This window comes from Mesoplodon bidens (assembly GCF_964165515.1).
Source record: "Mesoplodon bidens genome assembly, chromosome: X".
Classification (NCBI taxonomy): Eukaryota; Metazoa; Chordata; class Mammalia; order Artiodactyla; family Ziphiidae; genus Mesoplodon; species Mesoplodon bidens.
This window is the reverse complement of record NC_138163.1, coordinates 106,368,667-106,392,163: the sequence shown is the minus strand read 5'-3', so window position 1 is coordinate 106,392,163 and position 23,497 is coordinate 106,368,667. Positions and strand designations below refer to the sequence as shown.

The 23,497-nt window shown below is 42.7% G+C and overlaps 1 protein-coding gene across 2 annotated transcripts in view; it reads right to left on the bottom strand.

Moving 5' to 3' along the window:
• Positions 1–23,497, bottom strand: part of SRPX (sushi repeat containing protein X-linked) — a 99,171-nt gene that overhangs the window by 55,093 nt on the left and 20,581 nt on the right. The window contains exon 2 of one of the 2 annotated variants that reach the window (XM_081222099.1): positions 20–79. The exons of the other annotated variant lie outside the window; for it this stretch is intronic. Coding sequence (XP_081078225.1) covers positions 20–79 — 60 coding nt within the window. The remainder of the gene's footprint in view (positions 1–19; positions 80–23,497) is intronic. 2 annotated transcript variants of the gene reach the window in all.

The following is a 23,497-nucleotide window of genomic DNA, read 5'->3' as shown; positions in this document are numbered from 1 at the left end:
ACATAAGCAAAGCATTCACCTTTATATCTAGCGTGTGAATATGCGACTTCATCGTCTTCTAGTGGTGAGTCTCCAGATCCTACAATAAAAAAGAACAGAAACTGCAGCAAGAAAAGCCACATGATACGGATGAATATTTTTGAAGCACTGCTTTGGCACAGTCCATGCAAGAGGGGCTATTAGAACGCAGAGCCAAGAGTAAAAGCTTTTGTGGCCATTCATGAAGGGACAGGGGACCTCTCAGAGTGAACCTGGCTGGGCTGAGACTGCCAGAGCCAATCAAGATGAGCCTCAAATGGTTTTGGAATTACCACATGCCAACTGAAATTCTGGACTCGGGATTGAAAGAAAGTCAACTTCACTCTGAGAAGAGGCCAATGGATATGAATCTCATGCCAGAGGAGACGCAGTAAAATGTGTATAACTCAGGTACGGCCTAGACTTTCTCCAGCAATCAAAGAAAACCTGGTAGAAGTGGGTGTTTATGTTACCTGAGAATCAGTCCATTTTATGAAATGAACTTGGGTGGAGGATAAGGAGGAAAATCAAATGTCTTATCTTTTTTTTTTGCAGTACGCGGGCCTCTCACTGCTGTGGCCTCTCCCATTGCGGAGCACAGGCTCCGTGGCCATGGCTCACGGGCCCAGCCGCTTCGCAGCATGTGGGATCTTCCCGGACCGGGGCACGAACCCGTGTCCCCTGCATCAGCAGGCGGACGCTCAACCACTGTGCCACCAGGGAAGCCCAAATGTCTTATCTTAATGACAAAGAAATATAAAGCTGTCTTGGTATATCTGTAGGAAATGAGTGTTGAAATTGATGATCTGGATGTTTATTCAAAACCTCTCACCGAGGCACGGCTAAAGTCAAATTTCGTGATGAGTCTTGCTACCCTTGAAAACAACAGCCTCATAGAGAAAGTCTGTGCTTAATTTTAAAATTTAAACTCATTTGGAAGTTGGAACTGAATCATTTTTAACATGTTAAATATTGAATTCCAGTAAATGGTAGATGCTTAATCTTTAAAGCAGTACCAGGCCCCAAACTTCAAAGCGATAATCTTAAATTTAGAGATCTTTCCTCCTAGCCTTCCTAGTCTGATCACTGACTGTTGAGTTAACACCATCTTGATCACACATTTACCAGCAGGGACTGCAACCATCACAGATAAGAACATTCTCTTTTATGAGGTTATTGCAAGTCCTCACGTGCCAAAGCCTTGTTACACATCTAAGAGGATTGCTACACAAACAAGTTCAGGGCCGACTGTCAGAAACTGGATTTCTATACTCTGGGTTCTGAGTTTTCTCCATTTGCCTTCACCTGTACACATAACTCCCACAGTGAGCCTTGATCTTGCTCGTTGCCACCAGGCACGTCAGGAATAAACTACATGCATTGTTAAACCACAAACTTAAGACCACAAGCTCAACTCTGGTGTCATTTGAAGAGTGGTAAATGTTTGCCTAAAGAGAGGAACCCTCCTGGTTACACCATAAGACAAGTCTTTATAATGAGTCAAAAGGAGATATAAAGATGGTTTGCATCACCACCCCCAAGGTAGCAGCATCCCTGGCAGAGTAAAGCAGCTCTTCTGTTCATTTGTTTCTTTTTTTTTTTTTTAACTATTGCTCCATCTTGTTTTGGCTTGCTCAGTTCTTTGTTTTTTTAATTTTTGGCTGTGTTGGGTCTTTGTTGCTGCACGTGGGTTTCTCTAGTTGAGACGAGTGGGAGCTACTCTTTGTTGTGGTGCGCGGGCTTCTCATGCAGTGGCTTCTCTTGTTGCAGAGCATGGGCTCTAGGCGTGCGGGCTTCAGTAGTTGTGGCACATGGGCTCAGTAGTTGTGGCTCACGGGCTCTAGAGCACAGGCTCAGTAGTTGTGGCGCACAGGCTTAGTTGCTCCGCGGCAGGTGGGACCTTCCCGGACCAGGGCTCGAACCCGTGTCCCCTGCATTGGCAGGCGGATTCTCAACCACTGTGCCACCAGGGAAGCCCGCAGTTGTTTCTTTGGAAACCTCACTGAAACCCAAAACCAGGCATTCTCACTACTGCCTTTACTTAAATTAGAGCCTGCAAGGCAGACAGTTCAGATGATTTCAAGAGGTTACCTTGATTAGCAACTTGATTAGTAGCTCACTTATATTGGTCCATCCACCTCCACTTAGATCACAACCACTCATTATCTCTCTCTGCCTATCTTGAACTGTGATGACTCTAAATCAGAAATTCCCCTTTGCCAATGATTGTTCCAGGCGTAGGCATGAAATCCAGTATTGGCCAATGACAAGGAAAAATATGTCTGCTTTGGGGGAACAGGGCTTATGGAAAAGACTTTCCCCCTGATAAAAGAGAAAAGTGCACAAGAAAACTCTTTTGCCCTCTTTTCTCCCTTCCTGCTTTGGAAGCTATGGTGTAAGGATAAATGCCTGAAGCTACAGCAGCCATTTTACAACCATGAGGTAAGATGTCTCAGGACAAAAGGTTTTTGGCTGAGGATGGTAGAGTGAAACTATTAAAAGAGCCTGTGGTTTGTGATGACTTTATTGGGCTACTAAATCAACCCTAGACATCTTACCTCCATACTTCTTGCTAGGTCAATAATAAATGTGCTTTCAATTTAAGCCATTGTGAATAGCATTGTCACTTGCAGCTTAATGCATCCTAACTGATTCACAAATGAACAGGAAATTTACTGCCTATCATTGATAGGAGATAAGAGAATACAAAATAAATGGATATTAGCTATCCCTTCCCCCAGAATCCCAGTTTATATTCAGCCTAAACTCATATATCAACTTCTATAAAAAATGATGACTAGTCTACAAAATGGACATCATGAAGGATACAATAAGATCAAAGACCACTGACAAACTTATGTTCAGCAGACTGTACTTATTAAAGCTTACTAAAGCAGCAAAGGAAATTCACACATATTAGAGAAAGATTTTCCACAGGGTTAAAATAGAAAGAAAGGAATAAAAAGAGAGAGAAGTTGGCAGGGAAGGAGAGAGGGAGGTTTCCTAACAAACTCTTCCTTATTTACAAAAGGCCATCCCTTTAGAATTCTGGTTAATTGAGGTTTTATCATGAAAACCATTAATCAGTCCTCATGTGGTTCAGATTACCACTCTTTGGAAAAAATGCTTCAGTGCTTCTTCTACACAAATACAAATTCTACATTGGCTCAGAAATCAGAAACTCAGTGCCATGTAGGATTCTGTCCCTCAGCCATACCTGGAGCCAATTCCATTTATAATTCTGCTCTCCTTGCAGAAACTTCATCTAAATCAACAGATTTGCAAAGAAATAGTCACTCCTTTTTTCCAAAGTTCAAAGACGGGTCTTCCTGGCCCATTGAATCCCACCCTTTCATCCAGTATGTCCAGGTAGTTAACATCATTGAGGCAACCAACACACTCTTAAGAAATATCTATTAAATGTATTAGAATTACACCAGGAATTTAGATTTAGAAGGCTAGATTGCTCCTTTCCATCACCCTAAAAGTTTTTTCATTGTGACGGTGGTGGGTAGAGGGAGCATTTGAAACTAATGGAAGATGTAGCCAATTTGCTAAACTACATTCCTGTACTGACTGTGATACATGATGCAAGTTGACAGATTTGCTGGTTCTGTGTTAAAGTTTTAGCTCAAAGGGTTGGGTTTATTTTTTAATTATTTTGAAGATAGCTATACATTCTTAACTTTTGTCAGAAATTTTTGTTTTCCCCCCTCATCATCCTTATTCTAGTTTTATTACTATCAGGAGTCATCATATTTAATAGTAAGCTGCATCATCAATTTTATACTGAAAGTCAATGGGAAAATCAAACTCACTTCATAGTAAAGATTCTTAACCTGGGTCCCTGGCCTCCTAGAGGAACAATGGAAGCGCTTTGGGAGAGTCCATGAACCCCTTGTAATTGGACATGCTTTTTGGTACATGAATATACTTTCCTGGGGAAAAACTTGCTAACTTTTAGTAGATTTTAATAAGGGTCTGTGATCCAAAAAATTATTAAGAATCATGGTTTTACAGCATTCTTTATTATGAAGCATGTTAGAGTATTTACTGAAGAAGTATGCAGTATATCCTTGATATTTGAAACTTTTTAGTATGGGAGAGGAGAGACAAATATATTTAAAACAAGGATAAGTGCTTATCTTTATTAGATCTTACTGCTTTCTTCTCTAGATTATTGTTATCCAATGGAACTTTCTGCAATGATGGACATGCTCTATATCTATGCTGTACAACAGGATAGCCACTAGCCACGTGTGATCATTAAGCACTTGAAATATGGCTAGTACAACTGGGGGGATACATTTTTTATTTCATTGAACTTTAATTAATTTAAATTTTTACAGCCATGTGGCTAGTGGTTACCATACTAGACAGCATAGGTCTAGACTTAATTTAAAAATATATATTTTGTGGAGATAAATCATGTCTCTAAATTGCTCAATGGTGAGAACCACGTCTAATTTGCCTTGTATACCTAGCATATGATTTAGAATTGGTAGCTCACAAATGTTGGAAGAAAAGAGAAAAATCTGCCTCATGTTTCTTATGACACATAAGTCATGTGTCATTATGCTCATATGTCTGGAATGTTTTTTTTTGGTTTTTTTGGCGGTACGCGGGCCTCTCATTGCTGTGGCCTCTCCCTTTGCGGAGCACAGGCTCCGGACGCACAGGCCCAGCGGCCATGGCTCACGGGTCCAGCCGCTCCATGGCATGTGGGATCCTCCCAGACCGGGGCACGAACCCGTGTCCCCTGCATCAGCAGGCGGACTCTCAACCACTGTGCCACCAGGGAAGCCCTGTCTGGAATGGTTTTATCCCACTCAGTACAGCTTCAGGATATAAATTTGAACGGTGACAATACTGGAGATGTGGATGTTTAGAAAAAGGTATTTTGGGGACTTCCCTGGCAGCACAGTGGTTAAGAATCCACCTGCCAATGCAGGGGACACGGGTTCGATCCCTGGTCCGGGAAGATCCCACATGCTGCGGAGCAACTAAGCCTGCGAGCCACAACTACTGAGCCTGTGCACCACAACTACTGAAGCCCACATGCCTAGAACCTGTGCTCCGCAACAAGAGAAGCCACGGCAATGAGAAGGCCACGCACTGCAATGAAGAGTAGCCCCAGCTCAGCTGGCTGCAACTAGAGAAAGCCTGCACGCAGCAATGAAGACCCAACACAGCCAAAAATAAATAAATTAAAATAAATAAATAAACTTTAAGAAAAAGGAAAAGGTATTTTTCACTGTTGGAGGTCACAGGGTATTCATTTACGGGAACCAGATGATTTAGTGCTAGCAAATGATTTGCCAAAGGGGCTACACTGCAGCTGTAGTAAAGTGAAAAGGACATTTGAATGGCTTCTGAACAAAGATCCAATCCAGGGCACTGCCAGGAAAACACAGCCTACAGATAAAGCCAAGGATATGACCTTCAAATCCTTTGTTAAGTCAAGGTGGTGCTTCAGAGTACTTTCAGTCATTCAAGAGTCCCTTTAGAGAGTAAAGGTGTGTCTCCCAGATCCTCTCAAAGAAACAACAGAGAAGAGTTTATGTCTATGAGATTTGTGGATGTGGCTTCTGTCTAATGGACAGAATGTCTAATGGACAGGAGACCCACAAAGTTCTTAATGAGGTATATATTCAGACATATTACCAACATGACTGAGGGGGACAGAGACATTATAGAGTGAGGAGAGCCTTTTGAACTCCCAGAATTCTACTGTCAGGAAACAGGCTCACAGGGCTGCTTAGCTGTAAATAGGTGTTACCCTTCCTGGAAAAGGAAAGATTGCTTAGAGGCTGGAATCAAGAGCCTAGAGAATAGAGCAGAGAACCATAAAGAATTCTTTCCAGACTGTGAGGCCTGAAGAAAGAACTACCAAAACTTGGCCAGCTAGAGTTCAGGATTTCTATGGAACACTGACTCCTTTATGCCTCCCATTTAACCCCATTTTTAACAGGAATCTCTATAGCAGTTATATTATGGCTATTCAACCACTGTAGGTTGGGTATGTGGGGAGAAGATACCTCTGGTTTTACAGGTCTACAGAGAGAGAAGAACTGTATTCAAGCAGTTACAGTTAAGGAAGTACATAGAAGGAGCCTCATCTCCACCTGGACCTGATTTAGATGATGAGATTCTGGACTTTGAGCTGATGCTACAATGGGATAAGACTTTTAGGGACCTTGGGAGGGCGTGAGTGTATTTTGCATGTGGGAAGGACATGGATCACTGGGTGCCAGAGGGTAGACTGTGATATGCAGCCCCCAGTGATCCCTTTCTCCTGGAATTCATACCTTTGTATAACTCTCCCTTATTGGAATGGACTTATTGACTTTGCTTCTAATGAAAAGAATATAGTAGAAGGGATGTTATATCTCTTCTGAGATATAAAAGGACTGTGGTTTCCATCTTGGACATTCTCTCACTGTCTTTCTTGGATCACTCATCCTGGGGCATGCCAGCTGCCAAGTCTTGATGGAGTCCTATATGGAGAAGCCCACGTGGTGAGGAACCAAAGCCTGCCAATAGTCATGTGAATAAGGTTGAAAGAAGATCTACACACACACACACATACACACATGTTGAGCCTTCAGATTAAACCTCAGGCCAAGGCAACAACTTGATTGCAACCTCATGAGAAACCCTGAGCCAGCTAAGCCATGACCAGATTGTAATGTACACAAATTCTGATATAAGAAGCAGTATTTGGGGCTTCCCTGGTGGCGCAGTGGCTGAGAGTCCACCTGCCGATGCAGGGGACGCGGGTTCGTGCCCCGGTCCGGGAAGATCCCTCATGCCGCGGAGCGGCTGGGCCCGTGAGCCATGGCCGCTGGGCCTGCACGTCCGGAGCCTGTGCTCCGCAATGGGAGAGGCCACAACAGTGAGAGGCCCGCGTACCGCAAAAAAAATAAAATAAATAAAAATAAAAAATAAAAATAATAAAAAAAAAGAAGCAGTATTTGTTTTAAAAACAAAAAAGGGGGTGTGGGTGGAAGTACAACCCTGCAGGATTTATGTGACTGAGGACCTTACGGTGCTAGATTTTACCTGAGACTGTATCCTTCCTTGGGTCTTTTTCCCTTCCCCTCTTCACTTACATCTTTTCCCTGAGAGCAGTCCCCCTGCAAGTCACAGACTCTGCTTCTAGGGAACCAAGGTAAGACAGCAACTGAATCTCCCTAAAACTCATATACCCCAATTGGCCATGCCTCACAGGTTAAATGGCATAGGTATAGGTTCTAAAATACTAGATTAAAATAAAGGGGGCTTCCCTGGTGGCCCAGTGGTTGAGAGTCCGCCTGCCGATGCAGGGGACACGGGTTCGTGCCCCGGTTCGGGAAAATCCCACATGCCACGGAGTGGCTGGGCCCGTGAGCCATGGCCGCTGAGCCTGCGCGTCCGGAGCCTGTGCTCCGCAACGGGAGAGGTCACGACAGTGAGAGGCCCGTGTACCGCAAAAAATAAATAAATAAATAAATAAATAAATAAATAAATAAATAAAGGTTAAATGGCATAGGTATATGTTTCTAAAATACTATATTAAAATAATTACTATTATTCTTGGTTTGTTTTACAAACTTCTCATTTGATAATTCCTAATCACATTTTCTATTTAATTTAGTATGTATATATTTTAGGCTTCTACTACCTTGACCTGCTATGCATGTAAATGAGCTTCTGGTAAAAATATTAAAATAAGATAAACTTATATCTGGGCTAATATGTTTTTCAAGAATCTTTTAAACCATTAAGCATAGTCAGGAATCTTAGTGCCACCAAATTTTTCTCTGTGTGTTTTTAAATTCCTCTGTCTAAACCATCTTGTATGAGTTATGATTTAGGAAAAAATATATATATATACATTCAATTTAATAACCACCAGGAAAAGCCACATACTCAATCTTCTCTAGTAAAATAAACTGTTGTCAAGTTTAGTCCGTGAATTCGTATGACTGGGTGATAAAATCTGCTTTAGGAATAAGTGACTTTCAGTCTCAAGATATTACAGTTTATCCTTTGAGGCAGGAAAACCCCTGTGTTTCTCTATGTCTTCATGTCCTAAAGATCTTTACAAAATGGGAGCCTACAGAAAGTTATTTTACTGCTGTGAAGCATGACTCCTGAGTCTCTCGCATTCTGTGGCTTTTGCTAACACTTACAAGTGTTCCAACATTTTGGGAGAGCCTGAGGAAGGATGGACAGAAGGTACAGTGGTAACCCTTCTCTCCTCCGTGGGTAAATTTGCAAGGGCTTCTTAGCTAGTCCTAATATACGGGGGACCACTGATTGAAGAAGCCCAGGTGTGAGTCTCACATGCCCGACTGGCAGGCAAGACTTGCTCTGTTATGTCTTGGCAAAGTTTTGAGACAGAGGAGAGATGTCCAGGAGTTGTGTAGAAATGTGTGTGTTTGAAGGAGTGGAGCAAAGAAGACAATTTAGCTTTTCAAGAGCATCAGCTTCAACTCCCAAGATATAGGAGCAAGTACACAGAGGGCCAGACACTGTAAATGAGACACTCTTCCTTGGAAGCGTTACACCTCTAAATCAGGGGCAGACTAACAGATAAAAGCCCAAGGGTAAGAAAAGGGGGTGGTGGAAGTACACAGAGACGATGCCCGTCCCAAGTGGAACAAGGGGATCCAGAAAGATGGATCTAAATAAACCTTTTGCTAATCATGGGGAGTAGACTGAAGGCAATGTTTATTACCAGTATTTTTCTTGGAGGAGAACATCCCCAAAAATATTCAGATGAGACAAGTTTACAGTACATCTCAGACATTCACTTCACTATACCCTCCTCTTTTCCCCTCCCCATCACCATCCCAAAGCCCTCACATGTACCAACAATCAACTAGAGTAGTGTTTCAAACTTTTGACCCAATTTAATGTCATAACTAGTATTTTCATAGTGAAATAGAACAGAATTGAAAATGTCAGGGTTCATTGCACATATTAAATATAAATACTACTTTGTGCAACTTATGTTTTAATTATATAGGTGTACGTGCAGTAGGGCGTCCCCAGTTTGCATGAGACAGTCTGATTTCGTGTCTGTTGTCCCAGCATTATTATCACTAGCACTCCCTCACACTCAAAAGTGTTCTGATTGGACAATAAATACTATATTAAGCCAAATAATAGGTCACAGTATATATTTCTTCCTATGGGTCTTAGTCAAAATAATTGGAAAAATAGTGATTTAGAATATTTTGAAACACCCATAGGTAATAAGAGCCTTGTCTAGTTAATTCTTTGTTTCTTCCCTCCAAAGGAAGATACCTGACTATCTGAGAAAGGCTTCTGGGGGCAGTAAGGGAAGCCTGTGCTTTTCCCTGATTTGTTCAGGACATGGATGCTCTAGCCCATGAAACGCCAAGCAGGGACTGAGCTTCCTCAATCGTGCATGGCCATCCTCTCTGGTAGGATGCAATTGAAAGAGCCCTGGGATTAAGTTCCAGCTCCTCCACTAATTCTATGGTATTGACTGAGGAAGCCATTGTCCTTTCCTGAGCCTCAGTTTGCTCATCTGTAAAAGGGAATGACAGTAATGGGGAGAAGAGTGCAGTACATGTTTTCAAATTATATCCCCTCTGAACATTCCTATAGTCAACCTCTAGTTGGGATCATGGTAGTCAAGCAAATTGACATGCCCTCCTCTTTCTCCTCCAACTGGTAATAAACCATGAGCATGGTGCATGACAACTTCACCAGATTCCTTCATTTTCACTGCCTCTTTAAGTAAGTCCTAGGGCAATCCCATGAGGGAGGTATCATTCAGGGACTAGCATGTATAGGTGGGGAGGGCAGCAACCCTTTGCAACCTTGTTCATGCTCTGATCTCAGCTCAGAGAATGAAGTGAATATCAAGTACAAGGCAAACAAGGATTGAACTCTTCTGATCATAAATCCTGTGCCATTTCACAACTTCTTGTTTCTGTCTTCCTGCCTTTACACAACCCACCTGAAAAGCCCTTCCCCTCCTCTCAGCCCCTTTCCTGATTTAAAAGCTATTTCAAAGCCTAGCTCCTCTAGTTGGTCTTCTCTAATCTTCACTTTAAAGTCTATTCACATTCACATGCTCTGTCCCATATTTGAATTAGCACTGATCTTATATGGGTTTGGATTTTTCAGAAGTTGTTTCACATGTGTGTAGGTTCTGTCTTCCCAGGTAGACAGAAAACTTCTCAGGGAAGTTATGTTAATAATATTTCTGAATATATAACTCATTAAGAACTTTGTGGGTCTCCTGTGAATCTCTTGGAGTTCACTCCATTAAACAAAAGCCACATCCACAAATCTCATAAACTCTTGTCTGCTGTTTGATTGAGAGGATCTGGGAGACACATCCTTGCTCTCTTAGAGCTTCAGTGAACAAAGCACCGCTCCACCCAGAGTTCCTCAAAAGGCTTCTTCCCCTCGAGACTTTCGTCTACATACCCCTGATCTGCTGGAGCTGTTCCACCAGCATCAAAGCGAGACACCATCTCCCTGAGAGAAGGCTATACTTACAGAAACAGGTACTGTATTTAAGATTCAAAAAAGCTGCCCAAATAAAGCTGCAATTGGCACATCGTTCTTGGCAGTAAACCAGTGGTATAATTTACAAAATTCCGGCACGTTGTAGCAAAACTGAGAAGAACAGGATTCAGTAACGAGAGATACTAATAAAATAAAATAAAATTGCAGCAGTGTGTACTGAGGATAGTAGGGCAAGCATCTAATTGCATAGCTGTAGAATGATAAAATGTAGATTAAAGGGAGAGAGACAGACAGACAGACAGACTGGATGGGGGTAGGGAGAGAGAGAGAAAGAAAGAGAGAAGTGAGGAAAGACACTGCCAGAAAACATCCCTTAAATAAACATCATAGGATTGTCTGTGACAGGCTGCAGCCTGTGCAGCTGAAACCTGAGGTTTCATCCTTCTGGAACATTCTCTGGTTCTCTGACAGAGGATGGAACACCAGCACCCAAGGATGAAAACCTGGACTTCACTTGAAGCCTTTCATGCTCTGCTGTGATGAGAAGTAGAATGGTTTCTTTTCCGGGTAGTTTCTCTCCTGGATTTTGAAAGCATGATTTTCCACCCAGTGTCCTTGAACTGACAGTCACACACTGGCTGCTGTCAGTTATTATTATCTTCACTGAGAGGCTCAAGCTCTGGGGAAAAAAGAACGTGGAACTGAACTGATGGCAATTCTGGGTTTCAAAATGATAATCAGCAGGCCTTGTGTACTACCTCTTGGGAGTGGCTAAACTCCAATACATAATGCCTGGTGCTACCCCTTTCTAGGTGTGATGGACATCCACTGTGTTCTTCTGAGGGAAACAGGACCCCTCCTTTTCGAGAACTGTACCATTCCCCCATGCTACCCACATGCTTCTAGTGGAGATGGCTTTTTCCTAACCCCTGACCACAGGGACAATCACGGGAATCAAGCTGGAACAATCAGATCCTTCAGAGGATTTTTCTCTGGTCGTAAAATATGGTAAAAGGAAAATACAGTGGTAAAAGGAAGCTATGATCCCTGTATACGCCAATGACAAAGGTTAAATCTCGTAGAGAATGCTAATCCGAGAGGATGAAATCATCACAGAAAAGCAGGGACAAAACAGAGATAGAGGGAGAGAAAGAGCGATCTCACAGTATTTGAGCCCTTGGTTCCATTATGCCTTGGGCCCACCAGCATACCCCTGCCCTTACAGAAAACAAAATCTCCCTTTGGCCACAGCTGGTTCAAGATGGGTTTCTGTCACTTACCATCAAGAGGTCTGACTTAAATAGCAGGCCATCAATTCACATTTGAATGAAATGAATGACCAAAGGATATGGTACGACCTCTGATTTGGGATAAGAAATCAGTCTCAGAGCATAACCTCCAATTCCTTATTTCAAAACAATAGTGTAGCTCAGATTTAAAACAGCTTAGTGTGCTGCTCAAAAAATTTAGTGGGGTCAGCTTTTTTTTAAAATTTTTATTGGAGTATAGTTGATTTACAATGTTGTGTTAGTTTCAAGTGTACAGCAAAGTGAATCAGTTACACATATACATATATCCACTCTTTTTTAGGTTCTTTTCCCACATAGGCCATTACAGAGTATTGAGTAAAGTTCCCTGTGCTATAACAGTAGGTCCTTACTAATTATCTATTTTATATATAGTAGTGTATATATGTCAATCCCGATCTCCCAATTTATCCTTCCCCCCTTACCCCCTGGTAACCATAAGTTTGTTTTCTACATCTGTAACTCTCATTTCTCTTTTGTAAATAAGTTCATTTTATCCTTAAAAAACTAAAAATAGAATTACCTTATGACCCAGCAATCCCACTACTGGGCATATACCCAGAGAAAACCATAATTCAAAAAGACACATGCACCCCAATGTTCATTGCAGCACTATTTACAATAGCCAGGTCATGGAAGCAACCTAAATGCCCCTCGACAGATGAATGGATAAAGAAGATGTGGTACATGTATACAATAGAATATTACTCAGACATAAAAAGGAATGAAATTGGGTCATTTGTAGAGACATGGATAGACCTAGAGACTGTCAGACAGAGTAAAGTAAGTCAGAAAGAGACAAACAAACATCATATATTAATGCACATATGTGGAACCTAGACAAATGGTACAGATGAACCAGTTTGCAGGGCAGAAGTAGAAACACAGATGTAGAGAACAAACGTATGGACACCAAGGAGGGAAAGCAGGGGTCAGGGGGTGGTGGTGGTGTGATGAATTGGGATATTGGGATTGACATGTATACACTAATATGTATAAAATAGATAACTAATAAGAAACTGCTGTATAAAAGAAATAAATAAAAGAAAAAAAATTAAAAAAATAAAACTATGAAAACTAAACTTACTTATATAGAGAAACTGCCAAGAGCTCCTCTTAAAGAGTTCTCAATAAATGGTGGCTTTGATTGTCTTCTTAAAAAAAAAAAAAAGGAGATGTCCCACCTCCCCTCACCATCTCCCTACACAAAGCTGATATTCCAAATGTCTACACACTCATTGTAAAGAATGAACTAGAAATAAATCCATCCCATGTACTAGGGCTACAAAGATAAGTTCTTGTCTTGTACATGGGCACTGAGTGGAGGATGAAAAAACTTCCCCATGAGAATTCATAGCCACATTATTATGACTATTATATTATCACTAAAATCTCAATAATAATGATGAAAACCACAGTGATAACCATTTCACACCAAACCAAGTTGGCAAACATTTGAAAATCTGACAAGATCAAGTGCTAATAAGGATGTTGAGCAGTAGAAACACACATTGGTGCTTTAAATGGGTACAATCTCTTTAGTAAGTCATTTGGTGTTACTGAAGAAAGTCAAAGTTATATATGTACTATGATCCAGCAATTCCACTCCTAAGTATTTAGCCTAGAGAAATTCCTGCACATTGTTCCAGAGAAATGAACAAGGATCATCCCAACAGCACTGTTTCTTATAACATAAAACTAGCAATAACCCAAATGCACATCAAGAGTAGCATGAATAAACTATGGCATATTTATATAATGGGATCTCATATAGTAATGCGACTAAACAAACTATAACTACATGCAACAATATGAACAAATCTCAAGAACCTAATATTGAGTGAAAAAAGCAAGTTACAGAAGAATATATTCAGTATGAGTCCATTTGTACAAAGGTCAAAACCGTGCAAATGTAAATAATATATTTTATAGATATAAACATATTCCAGTAATACTATAAAGAACACCAGAGGAATGATAAACCCAAAGTTAGGATATTGGTTACTTTGAAGAGATAGGAGGGTTAGAATCCAGGAGGAGCATAACAAGGACTTCAAGGTAACACTTATGTTTTTTGGTTTTTTAAAATTAATTAATTAATTTGTTTGTTTGTTTGTTTGGCTGTGCCAGGTCTTAGTTGCAACACATGGGATCTTCGTTGCCGCATGTGGGATCTTTTAGTTGCGGCATGGGGACTCTTAGTTGTGGCATACAGGATCTAGTTCCCTGACCAGGGATGGAACCCGGGCCCCCTGCATTGGGAGCCTAGAGTCTTAACCACTGGGCCACCAGGGAAGTCCCCTTATATTCTTTTTTGGTAATGTTCTTCTTATTTAACTGGCTGGTAAGCACAGACGTATTGGGTTTTTTATTACTTTATCCGTATTATATAAATATTCTTTTGTTCTACTCAATTTTTAAAACATTTTTTAAACTAGAGCAATTATAATGTCTATGATGTAAGAAGTTTGTTCTGTTACACTGGCTTCTCATTTGTTTGCAATTATAAGAACTTGTTTGTCCTTGAAGTTCTTAAGAATGACTGTTTTGACCTCAACTAAAAGGCATGCTTTGCCAATAAAATTAGAGAACCTTAGATCTGGAAATGCTCTCGGAAGACAATCTGATGCAGACAGCAGCCTAAAGGACTGATAGCGTCCCAATGAAAACTCAGAGTTCGGAGACGTAGACATCCCAGCCTAGTATCAAGAAGCTCTCAACTTTTATCTCTATGATGGTCTAAAGTCCTTCCTTCAAGTCCACTTAAAATTTTTCTTGCTTTGCTATGTATGCCAATATCCTACCATTGCCACGATCAGTGCTCAGGAGAAGCTTTCTGTGTGGGTCAGATAAACCTGGGAAAGGGGGGATGACACTATATCAGAGTGGAAAGAACGGCCCTCTTGGGGCTCAGGCAACAAAACTGGGTCAGATGGAGGCAGGGCCTAATCCATAAAGTCACCCAAGCAGACAATGGAACTTCCCATCTCTGCAATGGGAAGACGGGCCTCTGAATCTAGACTGACCAGGGGAGGAGGAGCAGGAAGCACTGACCACCACAGCAAGATGAGAAAGGATTTGAAGTCTGGGAAAGAACAAATTAAATCCAGAAACTATATTTTCCCAAACAGATTAGGAAAACTTTAAAAGATTGGTAATATCTAGTGTCGGTTAGAGTATGGGAAAATAGTCTTATATATTGCTTACAGATGGACAATTGGGAACACTCTTTCTGGAAAGCAAACTGGCAATACACGTGAAAATCCTTAAAAATACACATGTACCTTAAGGCAGCCACTTCCAGAATTCATCCTAAGGAAACAATCAGGTGAGTGTGCTTAAACAAGGATGCTTGTTGTGATGGTGTTTATACTAACAAAAAGTTGAAAGTACTGTACTAGTCCATTAAAAGGGGACTAGGTAAATAAATTGATATAGCTATTAAAAGCAACGACACAAATAGTAATTGAGATGATACTGGTATGCAGACTAAAGCATGGGGGTACTAATGTCTATAAGTTTGAAGTGTATTTAAAAAGTAGATGTATTGAGGGAATTCCCTGGCGGTCCAGTGGTTAGGACTTGGTGCTTTCACTGCCGGGGGTGCAGGTTTGATCCCTGGTCAGGGAACTAAGATCCTGCAAGCCATGCGGTGTGGCCAAAAAAAGAAAAGAAAAGAAAAAAAAAAAAAGACTAGATGGGTGGAGGGATAGATACATATGCAATGCAGCATGTACAGTAAAATGTTCTTTGTAGAATCTAATTGGTACCATATGATGGTTCACCATAAAAATGCTTTCAACTTCTCAGTGTGTTTGAAATTTCTGTCAATAAATTTTGTTGACACTATTAATTGGAATGAAAAGATGTCCACCATGAATTTTAAGTTTATAAAAAGACTCCAAAATAGATGGATAAATAACATCATTTTAATTGTGTGAATGTGTAGGTAGAAGAGCCCATAAACAACTATATTCAAAGTGGTTATCTTCTGGGACTTCCCTGGTGCTCCAGTGGTTAAGACTCCCCACTTCCACTGCAGGGGGCATGGGTTCAATCCCTGGTCAGGGAGCTAAGATCCCACAGGCCAGGTGGCCAAAAAAACAAAACAAACAAACAAAAGTGGTTATCTTCAGGTGGTAGATTAAAGGCGATCAGCTTTTCTTTTTGTATTTTATGCTTTTCAATCTTTTCAGATGTTTTTCTATGGCCCAGTGTTACTTTTACAATTATTTCATAAAGTTATTTACAAAAAAACAATAGAGAAAAGAACTAGAGAGTATCAAGAATGGAAGGCAGGAAGGGGATTAGTTTGGGAGTGAGGCAGAGAGCAAGCTAGCCCAGAGCCCAGGTGGGTGGTCCGGACCCTCTGCTGATGCTGAGGCGCTCTCAGGACCCCGTCCTAAACGCAGTCACGCCTCCAAGGAATCTGGCAGCTTCCCACCTCTCCTGCGACTCCCACAGTCATGTGACAGAATTGCTGAATGAGTCACGAGACCAGGGCAACATCTTGTTCATCCTGTTAGGACACAAACTGCCCAGGTTCCATATATTTTCGTGCAAATGAGGAGTTTTAAAGTGATAAGAATATCAAGATGAATTTGGCACTACTTGAGAAGCGGTGGAAACATGAACTGATTAGCAGATTAAAACCAGATATTCTCAACTCCTGCTGCACACGTGACCTCTATGCAGATGAACCATCACCAGACTAGGAAAAGCCACACATTAGGACGAGGGCCTTGAAACAAGAGCAGTGAGACCCCAACTGGTGCTTTACCTGAGCTCAAATGTCCCGATCCAGGGAAACTACATCTCAGGGCCTGAAAGAATGTAGTGGACAGACTGGAATTATCCCTCACAATCACGGAAATATTAAAGAAAACCAAAGAAGTATCAAAGACTAAGGATGGGCAATTTTCAAACAGGTAAAAATATGGAGTGTGGAAACTATAGGCATGAAAAATTTCACTTCCACCCTAGGCTTTATTTTAGAACATATTACTAAACAGAAAAATAGGAAGAATTTTTTGAAGTTTTTGTTTTTGTTTTTTTATTGAAGTATAGTTGATTTACAACGTTGTGTTAGTTTCATATCTACAGCACAGTGGTTCAGTTATATAATATATATATATATGTGTGTGTGTGTATATATATACACACACACACATTCTTTTTCTTTTTCAGATTCTTTTCCCTTATAGGTTATTACAAAAGATTGACTGCTATACAGTAGGTCCTTGTTGTTTATCTATTTTATATATAATAGTTTGTATCTGCTAATCCCAAACTCCTAATCCATCCCTCCCCTCCCCTTTCCTCTTTGGTAACCATATGCTTGTTTTCTATGCCTGTGGGTCTATTCCTGTTTTGTAAGTAAGTACATTTGTATCTTTTTTTTAGATTCCACATATAAGTGATATCATATGATATTTGTCTTCCTCTGTCTGTCTTACTTCACTTAGTATGATAATCTCTAGGTCCATCCATGTTGCTGCAAATGGCATTATTTCCTTCTTTTTTATGGCTGAGTAATATTCCACTGTATATACGTACCACATCTTCTTTAACCACTCCTCTGTTGATGGACACTTAGGTAGCTTCCATGTCTTGGCTACTGTAAACAGTGCTGCTATGAACACTGGGGTGCATGTATCTTCTTAAATTCTTTTAAGTGGTGATACTTTGGAATCAGGTTTGGTTAGCCTCATTTCCTTCGTTTACTCAAGAGAATGTCTCCTCTGATACAAGGCATCTCATTTGCATCAAGACACATACACCCTCATTTGACATCCCTGTGACTGGATGGTAATATGTTCAGTGGTTGTAAATACCCTAAAGAAATATCGATTTATAAACTGTGTTTGTAAAAGCAGGGACTTTTCAGCTTTTTTGACCACAACCCACAGTAAGAAATAAATGTTATAAGTCAGTACACACATACATTCATATGACTGAAAAATAAGTTCTGCAGAGCAATGCTTAAGGTGTGATGCCCTCTTGTATTTTCTACTCTATTCCATTTAAGTTTTGCAAAAGTGCTGGCATGACCCACTAAATGGACTTCATAAGCCACAAATGCGTAACACTCAGGAGATGTGCTGTAGGGCTCTGTGTAGACTACAAGGGAAAGAAGAATTAAGAAGAATGGATTTTGTGGATGAAAAATGTCACCTGCCATATCAGTAAACAAAGGATGGTGCAGCCACCAAGCCCTCAGCCACTGCAGCCGCCCCCAGTGGTGCACCCTGAGGGGACTCCGGATGGAGAAAAGCAGGATACTGGCCCTAGATAGCTAAGGTGCATATCTAAGGAATGATTTCCACGAGCCCAGACCCTTGCATCTTCCCATACATAGAAAAGCGCTAAATTCACTAACTTGAGATGTCTCGTTTCCCTTCATTAACAGTAATCTTTTGATGTTCAAACTACCTGGTTTTTGTTGCAAAAACTCATATGTATCCTTGTTGCTCCCTTACCTCTTGGGAACAGTCCCTTAGAGCGATCTAATAGGCTGTCTTCGGGGTTTAACTCCTCAAAAAAATCGGCCAAATAAAACAGAATTCTCAACTTTTAGGTTGTGCATTTTTTTTCAGTCAACAGTTTGGAGAAGATACAAAGCTGCAGAGGACAGGATCTTAGTTGTGTTCCCCCCAAAACAGGCCCTGAGGCAAGGACGTGGGTAGGTCGCTGGGGAGGTGATCCCAGGAAGCCCAATGCGGAAGCAGGGAAAGTGACAAAGGAGAAAAAAGAGAAAAGTCCATGATGACGCAAGTTACAGAGCAGGCTGTTTCCGGGGGCAACCGGGATGCACTCCCATGGGGGACCCTCTGGGGAACTGCAACCAATGGGACTTGGCAGCTCGGGCACTTATCCACTGACTCCTGCCCTGCCTTGACTGAGGGCTGGCCCCAGGGTTGTTAAATCTCCTACTCTTCCAGAACCTCCTGCTGAGCCAGTTCCCACAACACTGGAGAAAGCCTGCAGGCAGAGCCTCTGAGACACAAGGACATCTGAGGCGAAGAGCCGTCCCCAGGAGTGGGAACCGTCCACCTGGGCTGCAGGAAGACGGACAGGTGGGCTGAGCGGGGGGGGGGGCATTGGATATGGGTGGGCAAAAAGGACAGATGAAGACATCATCAGAGGCAGTAGCCAGTTGGACACCTACAAGGAGATTATAAACATGAAGTCTTGTATTCCTCTTCCCACTTTAAGCTCTACATACCCAGTATGGGGGGAACTGGCAGACTTGGGAGAGGATGGTCAGCTAGTTGCCCAGATTGTGAGCTAGCAGGTGAAGCCACTTCTAAAACATAAGAGGAAGCAACAGTGACCGGGAAGAAGACAGACACTAAACCACAAAAGACTAGTTTATCCTACACTGAACCAACTGCACTGGGAATACCAATTAGGTTCACTCTTGGGGCCACTTGAGAATGACACAGATGTGCTGGAAGATGCTAGAAAGAGGAACCGAAAAAATGACCAAGGCGGGCTACCTTTCATAGCAAGTAAATAAGTAAAAAAAGAAGAAAAAAAGGAATAAAGTTTGTTGAATGGTGAGGAAACTTTAGATTTATAGCCTGAAGAAAATTAGACTTAAGGGAAATAGAATCCTTGTGTTTTGATTTGATTTCTCCTGGAAAAAGATAGAGACAAGGAGACTCATTCTGTATAATTCCAAAAGTGAAAACCAGGGACAGTGTCTGGAAGTTATCCAGAGGCTGGTTTCAGCTCCGTTTGAGGCAGGACTTTCTAAGGCTTCGAGACCATCTTGGGACACCGTCAAAGCTCACTGAGCCTGGGCATGTTCCCACAAGGCTGGAGGATGCTGGCGGAGCAAGTGACATGGGGGTTCCTACTCTGCGGATTAGGCTGGAGGTCTAAGGCCCTTTCCAAGGTTAAAGTCTATGGTTCTGTGGGCTTCCCTGGTGGCGCAGTGGTTAAGAATCTGCCTGCCAATGAAGGGGACACGGGTTGGAGCCCCGGTCCGAGAGGATTGCACATGCCATGGAGCAACTAAGCCCGTGCGCCACAACTACTGAGTCTGCCCTCTAGAGCCCGCGAGCCACAACTACTGAGCCTGTGAGCCACAACTACTGAGCCCACGTGCCACAACTACTGAAGCCCGCGCACCTAGAGCCTGTGCTCTGCAACAAGAGAAGCCACGCACTGAGAAGCCCAAGCACTGCAACGAAGAGTAGCCCCCGCTCACTGCAACTAGAGAATGCCCGTGTGCAGCAATGATGTCTCCCACACAGATCCCCGGATCAACCTATGTCATTGAAGAATAACCTTTGGGGAGGGAGGGAGGGATGGGCAGAAAGATGGAGGAAGGGACAAAAAAAGACTCTAAACATAAGAGAGGAATACTAAAAGGCAGAGTGCTGAACACCTACAAAACATCATTCCATCAGCTCTGGGGAGGAGGGATGTATCTATGGCTTTCAATCCACTGTTGGTTACACACTTGGGCTCCTGCCCCTTCTGCTGCTGTAAAAGAAAGGTGGGGAAGGGGGACAGACAGAAGCCTCAACCAGTAAGCACTTCCTATATCTCAGATTCAAAGTAAAAGCAGAGAAACAAGAGGTCTCAGCACTGCCATTTAAAAAATAAGCTACAGCCTCTCACACATATTATATTGTTGGAGCCTCAGAGCACGGATGTGCAGGAAAACTATAAATCCAGATATGCCCTGGCTTGTGAGAAGCATGCACAGCAAATATTAAACAAGCAAGAACCCCAGGGTGGGGCTAAGATCCCTGCATGATTATTGGTCTGATTTTTGGCTACAGCAAATGCCCCTTTTTCAGTAGGATTCAGCAGCGCTGATGGTACAAAGATTATGCAGGCGCCAGGAAGCAAAAGTACCCTGGAGAACAGGATAAAGGGCTTTAAGAGGAAAATGAATTTTTAAGATGGATGAGAGAGGTGACTTGTTGCACAATAAAGGGTATTGGAAGTTTGGAAGACCAGGCACAAAATCAGGGCTCATGCCCTATGCTACTGGTCTCCTTTTATGCTTTTCCCAACCTGTCCACCACCAGTCATCCCTATTCTGTAGACTTTTTTTTTTTTTTGCGGTACGCGGGCCTCTCACTGTTGTGGCCTCTCCCGTTGCGGAGCACAGGCTCTGGACGCGCAGGCTCAGCGGCCATGGCTCACGGGCCCAGCCGCTCCGCGGCATGTGGGATCCTCCCGGACCGGGGCACGAACCCACGTCCCCTGCATCGGCAGGTGGACTCCCAACCACTGCGCCACCCGGGAAGCCCTGTAGACTTTTCATAAATGTTTTATTTAAAGAAAAGTGCATAGTTCAATGACTTGTCCCAAACTGAACACACCCAGGTCAAAGCGCTCAGATCAAGGAATGGATCACGACCAGGATCACGCCACTGTCCTAACTTCTGACACCATCACAAGGTGACTTCCTTTCATATACTTAAAGAGTGCGGAAAAGAGGGACTTCCTTGGTGGTCCAGTGGTTAGGACTCCCCACTTCCACTGCAGAGGGCATGGGTTCGATCCCTGGTTGGGGAAATAAGATTCTGCGAGCCTGACTTCCCTGGCGGCGCAGTGGTTAAGAATCCGCCCACCAATGCAGGGGACACAGGTTCAAGCCCTGGTCTGGGAAGATCCCACAGGTCGCAGAGCAACTAAGCCCGTGCGCCACAACTACTGAGCCTGAGCTCTAGAGCCCATGAGCCACAACTAATGAAGCCCGCACCCCTAGAGCCCGTGCTCCGCAACAAGAGAAGCCACCGCAATGAGAAGCCCACGCACCACAACGAAGAGTAGCCCCCACTCACCACAACTAGAGAAAGCCTGCGCGCAGCAACGAAGACCCAACGCAGCCAAAAATAAATAAATAAATAAAATTTTTAAAAAAAGATGCTGCAAGCCATGTGACGCAGCCAACAAAGAAAAAAGAAAAAAAAGAAAAGTGTGGAAGGAAAGTTGAGAGCAGATGAAAAACTCAGTGTGGTATCTTTGGTTGTGAGTGGATTAAAAATCCAATGTGGTGTCTTGAGAGGTGAGGTTCTGCGAACAGCACGGTGCCTTTCTAGAAGACTTGGAGTAAAACAATGGAGTGGGATGCTAGGAAGCCTCATCCACCTCTGCGACTACCCAGCTGTGTGCCTGTGGCCAGCCCCACCACCTCTCAGAGCTTTGGGTTATTCCTGTTTAAATGTGGGGTCGGTGCGTTCTATTGAAGATTTTCAAAGTAAGACACAGGCATTGTATCAGAGGGAAAGACTTGATTTCAAGAGTGTGGGCAGGACTTCCCTGGTGGCACAGTGGTTAAGAATCCGCCTGCTAATGCAGGGGACATGGGTTTGAGCCCTGGCCCGGGAAGATCCCACATGCCACGCAGCTACTAAGCCCGTGCACCACAACTACTGAGCCTGCGCTCTAGAGCCCACGAGCCACAACTACTGAAGCCAGCATACCTAGAGCCCGTGCTCTGCAACAAGAGAAGCCACCGCAGTGAGAAGCCTGAGCAACGCAACGAAGAGGAGCCCCCGCTCGCCGCCAACTAGAGAAAGCCCGCGCGCAGCAACGAAGACCCAATCCAGTCAAAAATAAATAATTTTTTTTTTTTTTTTTTGCGGTACGTGGGCCTCTCACTGTTGTGGCCTCTCCCGTTGCGGAGCACAGGCTCCGGACACGCAGGCTCAGCGGCCATGGCTCATGGGCCCAGCCGCTCCGCGGCATGTGGGATCCTCCCAGACCGGGGCACGAACCCATGTCCCCTGAATCGGCAGGCGGACTCTCAACCACTGCGCCACCAGGGAAGCCCAAAAATAAATAAATTTTAAAAAAGAAAACAAAAAAAAAGAGTGTGGGCAAAAGGGTACAGATGAGGAGGGAGATGGGACTGATAAATGACAGTTGCTGGAGAAAAGGAGAGAGGGTCTCAGATACCAGAGTTGGATGCTCTAGTTGAAAGGAGCATCATTCCATCTTAGACTTCAAGCCTGATTTATATTCCGTAAGTGTTTTTCTAAGCTAATGATGAATTACATGTCAACATTGTTGGTTCACAAGACAAGACTTCAAAAGAGCCTATTAAATTGGGGGATTTGGCTTTGTGGATGTTTTCAACAGAACTTGGATGTTAACACTAGTGTTGTTTTCTGAACCTCAGCTATCACTGAGGAATTATGCTGCAGTCATTTTCAGACGTCTGTTCAAAATAAGGACAGGACGTGTGACTGGTTCATCTGTGATTAGAAATAGCTTGGGTGGTGTAGGAAGCTGAGCTAATTACTGTGCTAGGGCCACCTCGTACATGACCTGCACAGAGAAGACACACACTTCCTCATACTTCACTCTTATAGATAAGTGTCTATGCTTTCAGTTGTGTTTTAAAGCTGCTTACCAATACTAGTGCCCAAAGAAAAGCAATTAATTGAAAAGTTTACCAAAAGCCTCATCTGCATGAAAGATTATGTTTTACTGACTCTGTCCCAATTCCACAATTTCCATTTCTCAGACTGAAGGCAGGACTGTTCAATCACTACTATAGGACACATAGCATTTGATGCATAATCATTCTGCATGGTTACGTTCCTTTAATTATTAACATATATTTGTTGGCATTACCTCATGAGAAAAAGGCTTTGGATGGACCTGGGTTTGCTTAAAGGAGCAAAAGTAACTTATACCTGTGTCAG